Source organism: Alosa sapidissima, chromosome 10 (assembly GCF_018492685.1).
Source record: "Alosa sapidissima isolate fAloSap1 chromosome 10, fAloSap1.pri, whole genome shotgun sequence".
NCBI lineage: Eukaryota > Metazoa > Chordata > Actinopteri > Clupeiformes > Clupeidae > Alosa > Alosa sapidissima.
Window position 1 is genome coordinate 32,113,877 of NC_055966.1, and position 14,156 is coordinate 32,128,032.

At 45.1% G+C, this 14,156-nt stretch overlaps 1 protein-coding gene across 2 annotated transcripts; it reads right to left on the reverse strand.

Moving 5' to 3' along the window:
* Window positions 1-43: 43 nt before the first annotated feature.
* On the reverse strand, window positions 44-13,987 carry tbc1d31 (TBC1 domain family, member 31). 2 transcript variants are annotated; one of them, XM_042106089.1, is made up of 22 exons: window positions 13,545-13,987; window positions 13,221-13,364; window positions 12,982-13,097; window positions 12,643-12,821; window positions 11,878-12,029; window positions 11,237-11,396; window positions 10,830-11,030; window positions 10,037-10,204; window positions 9,574-9,653; window positions 9,278-9,424; window positions 8,822-8,955; window positions 8,573-8,706; window positions 8,003-8,182; window positions 7,353-7,585; window positions 6,474-6,626; window positions 5,112-5,247; window positions 3,935-4,027; window positions 3,585-3,725; window positions 2,488-2,676; window positions 1,753-1,897; window positions 1,151-1,288; window positions 44-569 (listed from the first exon to the last, which is right to left on the reverse strand). In XM_042106089.1, exons 1-22 carry the CDS (start codon window positions 13,619-13,621, stop codon window positions 430-432), a joined length of 3,240 nt encoding a protein of 1,079 aa, XP_041962023.1. In that variant the 5' UTR covers window positions 13,622-13,987; the 3' UTR covers window positions 44-429. The 2 variants fall into 2 exon arrangements, with proteins under 2 accessions (XP_041962023.1, XP_041962022.1); XM_042106088.1 differs by having other exon boundaries at window positions 2,479-2,676.
* Window positions 13,988-14,156: the final 169 nt, after the last annotated feature.

The following is a 14,156-nucleotide window of genomic DNA, read 5'->3' on the forward strand; positions in this document are numbered from 1 at the left end:
CTCTTAAACTGCGCAAACACAAAACACACAGTAGACATAAGCATTTAAAAACCAATGGCTAGAAAAGTTTATTTACAATACAGCAATAAACTACATCAAGTTACTCTCAAATAAATTAAAAAAGCAAAAGCACATTTTGGGCACAAAAAAACCTGTGCTCTTGTATTAATCTGTGGGGCAGAATGCCCAAATCAATATTCCTATGTGACATTAAGGAGTGCAAATCTGTGTAGTAGCCACATTTAAAACTTACAAACCTTAACTGCTTAATTTTTTAAGATGGAATGCTGTGTGAATGCAGTAAGAATGCGGATTCATTTCATGAGATGGCATGCTGTAGGAACGGCTTCCCTTCACATTGGAACTCTAAGTCCTACTACTGGATGGGGATTAGTGAGGTTGGGGGGCGTTGCAGAACTGTTCCTGTAGTCACTGGGAGACAATGCTACTGGAGTATGTGCTGCTGTCGCCTACTTTGGCACGGGCCAGTTTCTGCCGAAGCTCCCTGACCTCCTTCATCAGCTCACGCTCCTTACAGTCCAGCTCTGCTCGGCCACGGTCCAGGGAGACTGCGAAGCCACAGCAGAACCTCACATATTAGTGATTCAACTCCTGACTCACAGGGCTCACATGATGTGCAAGCGTGGCAACACCAGCTTGTTTTGATTCAATCCAGGGCTACAACTAATGATTTTTTTTTTATAGTCAATTGGTCTGTTGATTATTTTATGCCTGATCTGTTGATTCATTTATTAATCGATGAGTTGTTTGATCAAGAAAATGTCATGAAATTGTGAAAAAAAAAATTTGATTATTGCCTCTAAGCTCAACATTATATCCTCAAATGCCCCGTTTGTCTTCATGCCAAAAATATTTCGTTACGGTCATAGAGTAAGTAAAGAAGACAACATTCAGGTTTAAGAAACTGCAATCAGAGAATTTTGAGGTGTTTTCAAACAATTAACAAAATAGTTGGCAATTTATTTATTATTTGACAATTGGTCAATGTATCAATTAATTGTTGCAGCCCTAATTCAATCCCTCCTCATTTACTCTGTCCTCCAAGAAATCAAACAGATAGATGGGCTATACTTAACTTGGGTGAATGCAAAAGCTAAAGGCTGGTCTTTTGGGGTATGGTCATACTCACAGGTGGTAGAGCTTTCTGAGGGGGACTGGTTGTTCAGGCAGGCCGGAATGCCGTTGGGCTGCCTGGGGGGTGAATGGGACTGGTGTCCTTGGTCTCTTGTTGGACAGGGATATGTGAGGTCCTGCTGCCTTTGATGATCTATAATGAGAACGTGGCTATGAGAGTCATACTATGTATGGCAGCTGTGACATTATCAATTAGCTTAAGCTGACATTAAAAGATTCTATTGCTCCCTCCGTGAATAGGGTGAAGTCTGCCAGTAATACCACAAAACAAACAAACAAACAAAAACCAGGCTGTGCCAAATTGTTCAGTAACAGAAAATCAAGAAGTGAGTACTGAGTCCTACTGAGTTTGGTCCAGCACTCTGAAAAGCGCAAAAAGATGGAGTGAAGCCTGTTCCCTTCCCTGCCTGTTCCCTTCCCTGTTCCCTTCCCTGTTCCCTTCCCTGCCTGTTCCCTTCCCTGTTCCCTTCCCTGCCTGTTCCCTTCCCTGTTCCCTTCCCTGCCTGTTCCCTTCCCTGTTCCCTTCCCTGCCTGTTCCCTTCCCTGTTCCCTTCCTTCTGTGCTACGTTGTGCACCAGTGCATGTGACGGGACTTACCATACGTCTCCCCCTGACGCGGAGATTTCAGGGATTCCTGGGAGAGCTCATCTCCTGGCGAGGCCTCCACTATGGTAGCCACCTGCTGATGCCTCTTCTTCCTCTCCTCCTCCAGCTGGGCTTGTCGGGACACCCCCTCCTCCCACTGTCAACACAGAATAAGACACCAAAAATACAGACGCTCAGCAAAGCAGGCAAATGTCGCAACGGTGAGATCTAAAGATCTCGATCCGGGTTCTAAAATGTTGTTTGCATTTTTTGTTATATATATATTTCCCCAATGTCCCCTGACTTATTCAGGCGCTAAGAGCTCAGAATCAGCTGGTGGCATCTGGTTGACCAGGTTTCTCTCTACAGGTCATGGTTTTGGGTTTCCATGACCACAGTGTGAAGACTAAAACTTCATGTAATCAGTCACTTTAGAGTAAGTCGACTTTAATTGTTAGTCTGATATGCATGACGTGTCTTATCCTGAATCAGACTGCTGCGGTTATTGGTAGAAATAATAATAATAAATACATTTATTTGTTATAAAACCAATCTGTTTCTCACTTCTTGAGTTCCTGTTGCGTAGTGTAAAGTCAACTTTTAATCTTCGCTCTGTGGTCGTGGAAACCCAAAACCATGACATTCAGGGAAACCTGGTCAACCAGATGACACCAGCTGATTCTCTGAAGTTCCCAAATGAGCAGCTTGCTACCAAACCACTATCATATGACCCTCGACCTTTCTGACCTTCTTGCCCTCCGCTATGAGTTTGACGAGCTCCTCCTCTTTGGCGTGCGTTTCCTGGGACATCTGGGTCAGCAGCCGCTGCCGCCTCCTCTGGTCAGCGTCGGTCTGCTCCAGCCGCTGCAGGACCTTGGCCTGCCACTCGTGCTCTGCTCCAAGCTGGCCCGCCTCGGCCACAGACTCCTCCAGCACCTGAGGACCACCACAGAACAAGCTCCCTGATGCTCTGCCGTGGAAACATCCATTGAAGGCAAACAGACGGCCAACTGCACCATGATGGACTGGACTGATTCAGACAGGCCATCTCGGACTCCGGCATCAGAGGAGCGCATAAAGAGAGATGGACAACAGAATGGGATAGTCCTGCACGACTAGTTGGCATAACAGGCGTGTTTATCTGCCCTCCATATGACCATATACCATGAAAATGCCTTTGAGGATTGGAGGATACCTTGCCTGGCGAGCCAGACCCACATTAAAATGTAGGGTCTGGACACTCACTGTTCGCAGTGCGCAGTCCGCGGGGCGGGGTAATCAGTTGCCTTTCAAATTCCCTCTGCACGCAATAGGACGCAATAGGATATTTGTTTTCAAGTAGCAGGGAATTCAAGCCAAACCGTTGCAACTCTGCCATCAATCATTATGTTAAGCCCACCAAACGACTATACACGATTCAATGACCTGATTAAGTTTCGATTTCTGGAGCTCACAAGCCAACGGAGAGTTGCTAGACTAGCCCTGGCAGCAAATGTAATTTGCTGCCGCTAGGGGCTCGTCTAGATTTCTAGGCTAGAGGATACCAGTACTAGCTTATGAAACACTCTTCAGATTGTTGCATACTGTCTTTTGAACAGTAATTGACCCGCATGATTAAAGGTGGCTTTACTGTGAATGACTCATGTATATTCATGTATATGAGGCGTACCCCTTATGTGTGTGTGTGTGTGTGTGTGTGTGTGGGTGGGTGTGTGGGTGGGTGTGTGTATGTGTATGCACGTGTATGTGTACCCTTTTGTGTGTGTGTGTGTGTGTGTGTGTGTGTGTGTGCACCCTTTTGTGTGTGTGTGTGCGTGCGTGTGTGCATGCGTGCGTGCGTGTACCCTTTTGGTGTCTTGGGTCAGGTCTTGGTCTGTCTGGAGCATATCACGGAATGCCGTTTCCTCCAGCTCCGCCCGATGTCTGCGGACGCCGAGCTTTGCCTCCACCTCCTGGTTCACCCGCTCTTGTTCCTTCGCTAGTTGCTATGGACACAGAGGGATCTCGATGACACTGATGTACCAGGCAAATAAGAGCAATCAGGGGGACAGAAATGTATAAATGACCCCCCCCCCCGCCCCCCAAACACACACATATGTTTAGAAGAATATTTAATTTGTGATAACACAACTATTGAACCTATGAATATAAAAGTCATTTTCCTATACAAGTCTAATAAGTCATTTTTCTTCACCTGTTCAAAGAGTCGTCTCTTGGTGTCCAACTCCATCTGTCTCACTTCGATGTCCTGCACCGCAGCTGCAGTCTCCTGATCTCTTAGAGCCATCTGGTCACAATACACACACACACACACACACACACACACAGTAGGACAGAAAATCATCCATAACTTCCCATTTGTAAGTCCCTGTCTTACACAACTTTCCTGTGAACGTTTTTATTTTGCCCCAACCAGTGGAGTAACCAATATTGCTTTTGCATTAGCCAGACTACACCAACTGTGCGAACACAGATTGAGCTATGGTCCTGCTACAGGGCCCCTGATGGAGCTATGGTCCTGCTACAGGGCCCCTGATGGAGCTATGGTCCTCCGACAGGGCCCCTGATGGAGCTATGGTGCTGCTATGGGGCCCTCTGATGGAGCTATGGGGCCCCTGATGGAGCTATGGTCCTGCTACAGGGCCCCTGATGGAGCTATGGTCCTGCTACAGGGCCCCTGATGGAGCTATGGTCCTGCTACAGGGCCCCTGATGGAGCTATGGTGCCCCTGATGGAGCTATGGTCCTCCGACAGGGCCCCTGATGGAGCTATGGTGCTGCTATGGGGCCCTCTGATGGAGCTATGGGGCCCCTGATGGAGCTATGGTCCTGCTACAGGGCCCCTGATGGAGCTAGGGTCCTCCTACAGGGCCCCTGATGGAGCTATGGTGGTGTTTCGGGACTTCTGACTGTGGGTGTCAGATACGGCTGAAGATCACAATTCGCAAAGGTTGCAATTAATTGTGGCGCAAGGATTGATTATTTTACATTACATTACATTACATTACATTTGGCTGACGCTTTTTAACCAAAGCGACTAACAACATGGTAAACAGTAAGTTTTAGAACAATTCTCACAATTTTAGGACAGTTTAAAAAAAATTTATTTGGGAGCATTTTGTTACTTCCAGTGGTAGCACGATGAACATGTACCTTTAAAAAGCACCACAGGCAGCAGTTCTTATGCAACAAATGCAAGCATAAGTAAAAGTAGTTTCAGTGAGTTTTAAATGTATTATATAGTGAATATTTAACTGAAGCTTGTCTAGACTTTTCCAAAATCATGTCGCACGTCAAATCACAATCGCAATATGCGTCCGAATAATCCCAATTCGATATTTTCCCCCAAAGCGTTCAGCTCTAGTGCCTGACCTTCCTCTGGATCTCATCATCCAGCCTCTGCAGCTGCACCTGACGCTGGTCCTGCTGGTGGTGCAGGAACCTCCGACGCGTAGCCTCCACCAGCTGCAGCTCCTTCAGCTTCAGCTCGCGCTTCATGGCCGCAAGCCTGGGGGGTGAGTGGGACATGTCAGTGCAGCAATAAGTGCTACTCCCATAGAACAGAATGACAGATCGAATGCCTGTGTGAGAGCATTCAAATAATGGTGCTGGACTGGGGATTACTTTGTAGGCAAGACATGACCACATGCTTCACAGTAGTAGGGAGAATGTGATATGTGGCAGGGTCCTTGTCCTCTTCTGAAAGAAAACCCTTTCTAGATTTTCTCGAAACTGGTTACTTTTTTCTGTAAAGAATATTTTTATTTTTTTTTTGCCTTTGACCATTGACATTTTGTGTGCATTGTCAACTTTTTTGTGTGTGTATTACTATGAGCAAAACTTTGAGGCTTTATAAGCACGAGCGGTCATTAATGCTAACCCACCGACAGACATTTTTCATTCTCACTGCCATGACTGTAACAGTGCCACCCATAGATATATATATACACATCAATCTATAGTTACTTTGGGTACTTATAGGAGATCTTATTTTAGGATACTTATTTAATCAAATAGTGATGACAGTGCTGGCACCATAGATGTATATATATCTATCGCGGTCATCACTATTTGATTAAATAAGTATCCTAAAATAAGATCTCTTAAGTACCCAAAGTAACTTGCTTTGCTTTCATTTGAATCCGAATAATCCGATACACTGGTAATAATTCCTTTGTATTGTTAATATGGACTTCTGGAAAGTTCAGAAATGCGATTAACTATAGAAATATAGTTAATCACGATTTTTGCCACTCCCTCTCCCTCATGTGCGCTCCGACGCGTTCCCAATTAAACGGAGTAGCATAACGTTCAAGTTAGATCTGCTGCGAGAGGACCCAAAAAGTAATATCATCCTTATGTAACATGCTGTTTTGACATTGACATTGTAAATGTTCTTTAAGAAGAGTGAAAAGCAGTTTGCAGTAAAGCTAACTACAACGTCTACCGCAGGGGAAAAATAGCGAGCAGCCTATGATGACCTAATGAAATGCTTGGCGGGCCGGATTAAATTGTGTGGCAGGCCGGATCTGGCCCACGGGCCGTAGTTTAGTCTGGTGTAGTGCGTGTGTGTAGTGTAGTGTAGTGTGTAGTGTGTAGTGTGTAGTGTGTAGTGTGTGTGTAGTGTGTAGTGTGTAGTGTGTAGTGTGTGTGTAGTGTAGTGTAGTGTAGTGTAGTGTGTGTGTGTGTGTGTGGTGTGGTGTGGTGTGGTGTGTGTGTGTGCTTTGCCCTCACTTGGTTCTCTGCTCGGCCAGCTTGGCCTCCTCCTGCTGCAGGATGTGCCTGCGCTGCTGCTCGGCCTGCTGGAGCAGCTCCTGCTGCGTGTGCCAGGCCTCGTCCTCCGCCTGCTGACGCACCGCCTCCGACCGCAGGTCCTGCAGCACCTGCCTGTACACGCACACACCGCACGCACACACGCGTACATACGCACGCACGCACACACACACACAGACAGACTCACACGCGCACGCAGACTCACACGCACACACACACACACGCGCACGCACACACAGACTCACACGCACACACAGACACACACACACACAGATGCACACACATACACAAACGCACACGCACACACACACACACACACACACAGAGAAACAAATGATCTTATCTTGAAGCACACCAGGCAAGCACAGACATGGTAGACACAAAACCCCAAAACAACAAATAAGCAAACATAACAAACAGAGTTATAATTAACTCACAAAACGTTAACTCTTTAATAGCCTCCAAAAATCTTTGGCCATTCTTGATGGAGCCACAGCTCACACAACAACTTGAAAATAACCATAACACACACTCATTTCATCATTCCATTATGGATATTTTCCATTATGTGCTGTGCCAGAAATGGTGGGATCTCTGGGATCGGTCAACCCCAGCCCTACCTATTCTACTATGCATACCCTACCCAGCCCTACCTACCTATTCTACTATGCATACCCTACCCAGCCCTACCTACCTATTCTACTATGCGTACCCTACCCAGCCCTACCTATTCTACTATGCGTACCCTACCCAGCCCTACCTATTCAGGTGCTGCCCAGTCCTACATATCCTATTCAATACTCAGTGTGACTTGGTTGTGGTTGTGGGTGAGGGGGGCACCTCTCTCGCAGGTATTGCACCTCCTGCTGGCGAATGCGCTCGCGCTCCTGCGACTGGTACTCCACGATGAAGGTGGGGTACTGGTTGAAGACTGGATACTGGCCGCGGAGCAGCGGCTCAAAGTCGCTCAGCGTGGAGCGCGGGTGGATGTCCGCTGGCGTGGTGCTCATCAGCCGGTACGTCTCCTTGATCATGGCGCCGATGTCAAAGTTGTTGCGATGGTGGAAGAAGTACTGCGTCCATTGGAGAGGGAGGTCATGGGAGAAAAAGGTTGTTGGAAAAAGTTGTTGAGTGGTAGGTCTACATGGCAAACCCCAATCTACAAATCAGAGTGTCCACATCACATCGTAAAGACATTCTCAAAACAGACAAACAACATGTGCCAGCAGTGACTTGTTTTTTTTCCTTCACATTTTTCCAAAAATACATTTTGACTACAACTGGACTACTAAATACACTAAATTGCACCATAAAACCACTTACAAGATTTCCAATAAACTTGCATTGCATTCTCCTTGTGTGTGCAGTGTAAAAACAGTATATTAACTAAGGTGCTTTATGATCTGCCACTTGTTTTGTGCCAAGTCACCATCTGCATTCATGACTGTAAATGTAAACAGAGCTTGAACAGCCATCTGGTGCGCGGGTACCTCAAAGTCCTCTCTGAAGGTGAGCATCAGCAGCTGCGCTCGGCAGCAGGTGACGTAGGCTACCACGGCCACCAGCAGGAAGGCCGGGTGGTTGGAGAAGACGTTGTCGAACAGCCGGAGCCACTCGTCCCTGGTGAGCACCTCGGAGAAGAGCGTCTCGAGGAGAGGCCACACGTATAGCTGGATGACACGCAAGTCAGATGGACAGAGAGAAGGTTAGGTCTGTGGTACAAGCATAAGCACCGCTCCCTCATGACAGCTCTAAAGCCTCATGCATGATGTGGTTGAACACATACTAAACACCACACCATCTGTCAAGTCAGATCACTTCAAATGACATATATGGGAAATAGAATGTGTGTAGAATGCCTGTGTGTTTACAAGGTACAAGGGGATCGGGGGGGGGGGGGCTACAGCACCTGTGCCACACTTCACAGGTGCAGTCCAGGTGCCCACAGGGACCCGAGCACGACTCTGTCTCGATCTGATCCCACCCCATCTCTCTCCCCCACTTCCTGTCACTCGTTTCCCTGTTCTGTCACAATAAAGGCAAAAAAAGCCCTTCCTCACCTGTGAGGTGATGCGGCAGTCGACCAGGTGCTGCAGCAGCTCCTTGTCATGGTGGGCCAGCACGTTCTCCACCATGCTCAGCACATTCAGCGGCGGGTTGGGGAAGTACTCAAACCAGTGCTGGCCCCAACTCACTGTTCCCAAGAGGACACAGCAGGACAACACGTCATTACTGTTCTTTTGACAAAGATTGTTTAAATTAAAAAAAAAAAAACAACAGCAGTGTAAACAGCCATTTCATTTACGCACCAATGACAGTGGCCACCACTTCAAAACAGATGAGCGGATTGTTCTGGAAGAGTTTCACAAATGGAAAGGCCACCAGGGGGAGGTAGTCTGCCTCCCCAAAGATGGCCGACCAGTGAGCAAGCGCAGACAGGAGCCTGAGAGTGGGAGAGAAAGAGGGAGGGAGAGAAAGAGAGAGAGAGAGAGAGAGAGAGAGAGAGAGAGAGAGAGAGAGAGAGAGAGAGAGAGAGAGAGAGAGAGAGAGAGAGAGAGAGAGAGAGAGAGAGAGAGAGAGAGAGAGTTTGCGGTCCTGTCTCCTATCAGTGTATTACCCAAAAGGACAGCACTACGGCACTGGCTATATGAGAGGGTGCTGTTCCTCATACAACCCCACATCAATAAAACAAGACAACATAAGCTTTCTTTTTTCTAAGTGAAGCACCACATGCTGGGATTCACAGAGCTGACAGCTTTGTATACCTCTGCAGGCCCCTCTGTAGCTTTTGGCTTTTGATGGGGTAGCGTTCCTGAAGAGTCAGGTATGCAGGGTGGAGCCCTTTCTCCACCAGGCTGTTGAACGCAGCATGGTTCTCAGGGAGTTGCAGCAGAGAGCGCCAAACAAACATCCTGTCAGATGGGAAGAGAATTCCGTTTAGAGGACAGTATGGCCATGGAGGAGTCTTCACTCTGACTGAAACATGAAACAATGGTGCCACATTTTCAAAAGCTGTGGTAAGGAGAGTGTGGTATCCTAAAATCTGTTTTCCAGGCTGTACCTGTATTTGGCTGGGTATTCCCCAAAAGCCTTCAGTAAGGCAAGAAGTCGCTTCTTGTTCAACCCGCCAGGTAAATCATTCTGTAAAACATACCAAAATGTTTTACAACAAACACATTATCATCAAGTCAGCACCATTATTTCTTTGCCGTCAAGAAGGGCTTTTTTTCTTTTTTTTTCTGTCATGTCTTTTCTTATTTCTTTTTTTATATGTATAAAATAACAAAAAACAAAAATTGCAATGTAACATGTGAAATAAGTGAAGTGGGTACCTGACATGGATGTAGATAAAATTGCAATAAAGTATAAAAAAATAAAAAAAAGAAGAAGGGCTGTAATATCAAACAATCCTAAATTGATTGATTGATTGTATTTTACTGATGACCGCTGTGATGACAGCGATATTGTGGTAATTAATGATATTAATGATAATGCACAGGTTAGTGGACTGGTGCAGGACTCACCTCTTTCTCCTCTCCGGTGATGACCGCCGGAGGCCGTAGCACTTTGGCTGGGACGCGGCGCCCGGAGGTTTTGGGTCTCTGCACCGTGCCTGACCGCACCTTCACCAGCATACCAGAGCCGCCTGCCGTGGAGTCCTGAGAGATCACCTTCACCAGTGGCTGCGGGGGCTGGACACAAGCAGTATAGTAAGTATAAGCAGAGACTTTCTAATGAGGAGACACAGCACCTCCATAGAAATGCATGGGGCTAGTTTGTCTACACATATCCCACCCCTTCCTCGGCAAAACGTCGACATGTGAATACATTGAGCCAATCATGTGGTGTGATGTGAATACATTGAGCCAATCATATGGTGTGTTGTGAAGCCGAATAGGATGCCCGATGAGTGCCCAAAAAGCGTTGCAATATGGCCGCCAAGTGGAGGGACTTGCCTAAAAGGACTTTGGTATAAGTATATATACTCTTTTGATCCCGTGAGGGAAATTTGCTCTCTGCATTTATCCCAATCCGTGAATTAGGGAAACACACTTCCACACAAAACGGTCACATCCACAACGCCAACACAATTCCACGGTATTTAGTTGGCGTAATGGAATTGCCCTAATGCAACATGGTCCTACCTATATTTGTCTCAACCCTTTGACCATTTTTTGCATAATGATTCAGCTAATTAAGCTTTTTGGAAGCTAAACACATAGTGAACACAATTCACAAAAAAAGGCTTCTAATAACAACTGAAATGGTAAGACCCAAAAAGAAACAAAAATCAGTGGTATCTAACTGCAGAGCTACCTTGTTGACCTCTTGTGTAAGACCCTGAACGCTGTAGATGTTAAGAGCACCAGTGTCCATCACTGCCACTATGTGACGTCCCTTGGGGCAGATGGTCACCGTGGTTACGGTGTTGTCAATGGAGCCGATCTCAAAGAGCTGCTTAAAGGTCTGGATGTTGATGAAGCGCATGATACCATCCTGGCTGAGCACTCCTAGGACCTAGAACATGACAGAGGAAGAGAAATGCTCTGTGAATGGCTGTTTATTAAAAAAAAGTTATGTTTAAAGTTAAGTTAAAAATGTCAAGGTTTATATCCATTCCTTCATATGCATTAGTCTGGCAGACTGGCATCCTTTTTAATCTTTTATTCTTTTTGAGCGACTCTTATTCTGATGTGTTTTATAATGAAATATTGGCGTGATACCTGGCTGAATCCGCTATCAAAGCTGTCAGGTAGGAACTCCAGTTGGCGCACGGTCCGAACCTTAGGCGGCATCTGGACCACGCGCATGAGCTGCCTGCTCTCCAGGCACCACAGGTGGAGAAGGTTAGAGCGCCCCCCAGCGGCCAGAGTTTTCCCATCCCTGTGAAACACAACACTGGATGTACTACTACTGACATACAGCAAGAAAAGGTTCACCAGTGGGGTATTCCAAGTACGTGGTTTAGTGACAAACCTGGGTAAGTTAACTTCTAGTAAGTGGTAAACCTCCTAATAGAAGAGCTGTATGGCTACATTCTCCTAACAAAACAATGCCAAAGGTCCCTTGTTGTAGGAGGTTTACCACTTATTCTGAGTTAACTTACCCATGTCTGTCACTAAACCACATACTTAGAATACCCCCCAGACAGATGTGCTTCATCACCCTAAAAAGCATTGCTATTGACCCAACCACCATGGAGCAAAAGTTCAGCACACTTTTAATTTACACTACATTTCTTTGCCAAACAATTTCTAAATCTCTACTGAAGAGAGTAAAGCAATTTATTTTAAATGAGACATGAAGATGAAATGCACATTTATTCAAAAAGCACCAGATGAATTTCTAAATGTAAACGTGTTACCTTGTTATGGCAAAAGCTTTGTAATGTATTCTGGGTCCATCCTGAGGCACTGATAGCTGAAATTTGCAGACAAGTGTGTCGCTCTCCCAGGCGAAAATGGAATCATCGTTAAAGCAACTGAGGATAGTTTTACTTAGTGGTAAAAAGAAAACCTACAGAACAAAGCAAACATGGCTATATGTCAGTAATTAATTATGTCAACATTATGATGTGCCAAAATCTGTTTACATCACTGATATCTTTTTCTGTACAGAAGAGATTTACATAGGGCTGCACAATTATCAGAATTGCAATATGAACCAATTATCTAATCGCAAGGGCTACAAATAATCGTGCATGGTTAGTTTTGTCACATTTATGATTTTAATATTCATGTCATCCTGCTTGACTGTGCCATTTGTGATTGGTGAGCATGCCTAGTGCGTGAGAAACACAGCACTTCTGATTGGTGAGCTTCACAGTCAAGCTGTGCTTCTCATGCCCTAGCAACGCTCACCAATCAGAAGTGGCACAACGTAGAGACATTTGGAATATTGAACTAAATCAATTCATTGACACTCAAAAAATCATATTGCAAATCGCAATCACAATATTTGTCAGAAAAATCGCAATTACATATTTTCCCCAGAAATCATGCAGCCCTAGATCTACATTTTACATCACAAACTGACAGATGTTCGGTTTATATTTGTTTGTGCTTGGTTAGTCTAAGCAGGTTGACTGTCAGGTTTGTATTCCATTTGATGACCACAGTTAAGTTCCTACCCTTTGGATGCCCACAGACTGGCGAATGTTGAGCTTCCTTTTCCTCTGGAAGGTGTCCAGGTCCCAAAGCTGTGCGGTGTCTGAGGACGTGGTGATGGCATATCGCCCAGAGCTGTGCACGGATATGAAGGACACAGCCCCCTCATGACCTCGCATCCAGCTCACCAGCTGTTTGGTATCTAGCAAGACAACAATCATAGGGGAGAAAAAAATATGTCTCCTGACATGAAATCAAACAATCAACCTACAAAACTATTGGATTCATCTGAGTGAAATTAGAATTGTGATTTTACATGAATAGTGTATGCAACATAAACTTGTATTATTGAATATATCTACCTTTGTCAAAGCATTTTATTGAGTAGTCTGCCAGGGCAACCAAGAACTCTGTAGTTCTGTGCAAACTGAATGCAAGAGCCGTGCATGCCTGTCCAGTTTTCTGGACCAGCCTGAATCTATAAGATAATGATGAATTCAGTACAGTGCAAATCTTCAGATAAATCTGAGTGTTCACAAACAAACAATCTTTTCCTGATTGTTAATGCAAAATCAAAGGTGTGAAACTCGTTGAAACTTACCTGTTTCTACTTATATCAAATACATAGATATTTCCGTGGTGGTCACCAGCAAGAAACGAGTCCCCTGTTGTGTCATATGCCACTTGCAGAAATCGCACTTTCTTGCTTTGATGAGCATCAGTGCGAACTACACTGACGATAACACTATAAAAGGCGGAAGGAAAGGTTAAGGAGCATGATGAATGGCTGCCAACTTTTCCTTTACTTACTCTAGGGATGAGACTTCTTTAACGTTAACGTTATCGGAAAGTTGAGGGACACTATTCGGACAATCAATGTAACGTTACAAATGATTTTGCAGTGCAATTTGTGGTGCTTACTTACCCGTTACTTACAGATGGGTTCGGCTTTCGATACCATACTTTACCATCTACTTTAGAGCCAACGTCGGTAGTCTGCATTTCTCAAATGACTTGCAACAGATATTTTACAAGCTAATTTAGTCAGAAAACTCTTGCTAGCTAGATAGATAGCATGGCTGCTAGCTGATGTTGTTAGCTCGCACAGACAGACAGGGCGGTAACTGCAGCGGGAAGTTTGAAATATACACTTGTTTGCTAAACGTATTCCTACATTCTAATGGAGATAAGTTAGTAGTTCATCAAAACATTGAAGTTGCCCATAACAGCGAAACACACGAGACTTAAATAAACAATCAAAGGGAAGTTGTAGGGAGGGCTCTAGACAACTGTTGAAATTTTGAGAATGTTCGTTGCTCGTTGCCCCTTGCTTGCTTGCTTGCATTGCTTGCTCAAGCTACAGATGTAAACACTTCAAGTGCTTATGGGTAATGCTATGGTAATGACGTGTATACGTTTATTTACATTGAATAATGAATTAAAATCCACCTATCAAGATATATGTATTTGAAATAAATATATGTTTACTAAATGTAATTTCAATCCATACGTTGATTGCTTTATTTTTGTACAAACC

What these genes read in the sequence shown, in the direction of transcription:
- tbc1d31 (XM_042106088.1), bottom strand. Translation starts at nt 13,621, where the DNA reads ATGCAGACTACCGACGTTGGCTCTAAAGTAGATGGTAAAGTATGGTAT. An exon ending in AGTCTGTGGGCATCCAAAGG is followed by an intron (nt 12,030 to 12,642) that starts GTAGGAACTTAA and finishes TTTGTTCTGTAG; the next exon opens with GTTTTCTTTTTACCACTAAG. An exon ending in CTGGCCGAGCAGAGAACCAA is followed by an intron (nt 5,248 to 6,473) that starts GTGAGGGCAAAG and finishes CTCACCCCCCAG; the next exon opens with GCTTGCGGCCATGAAGCGCG.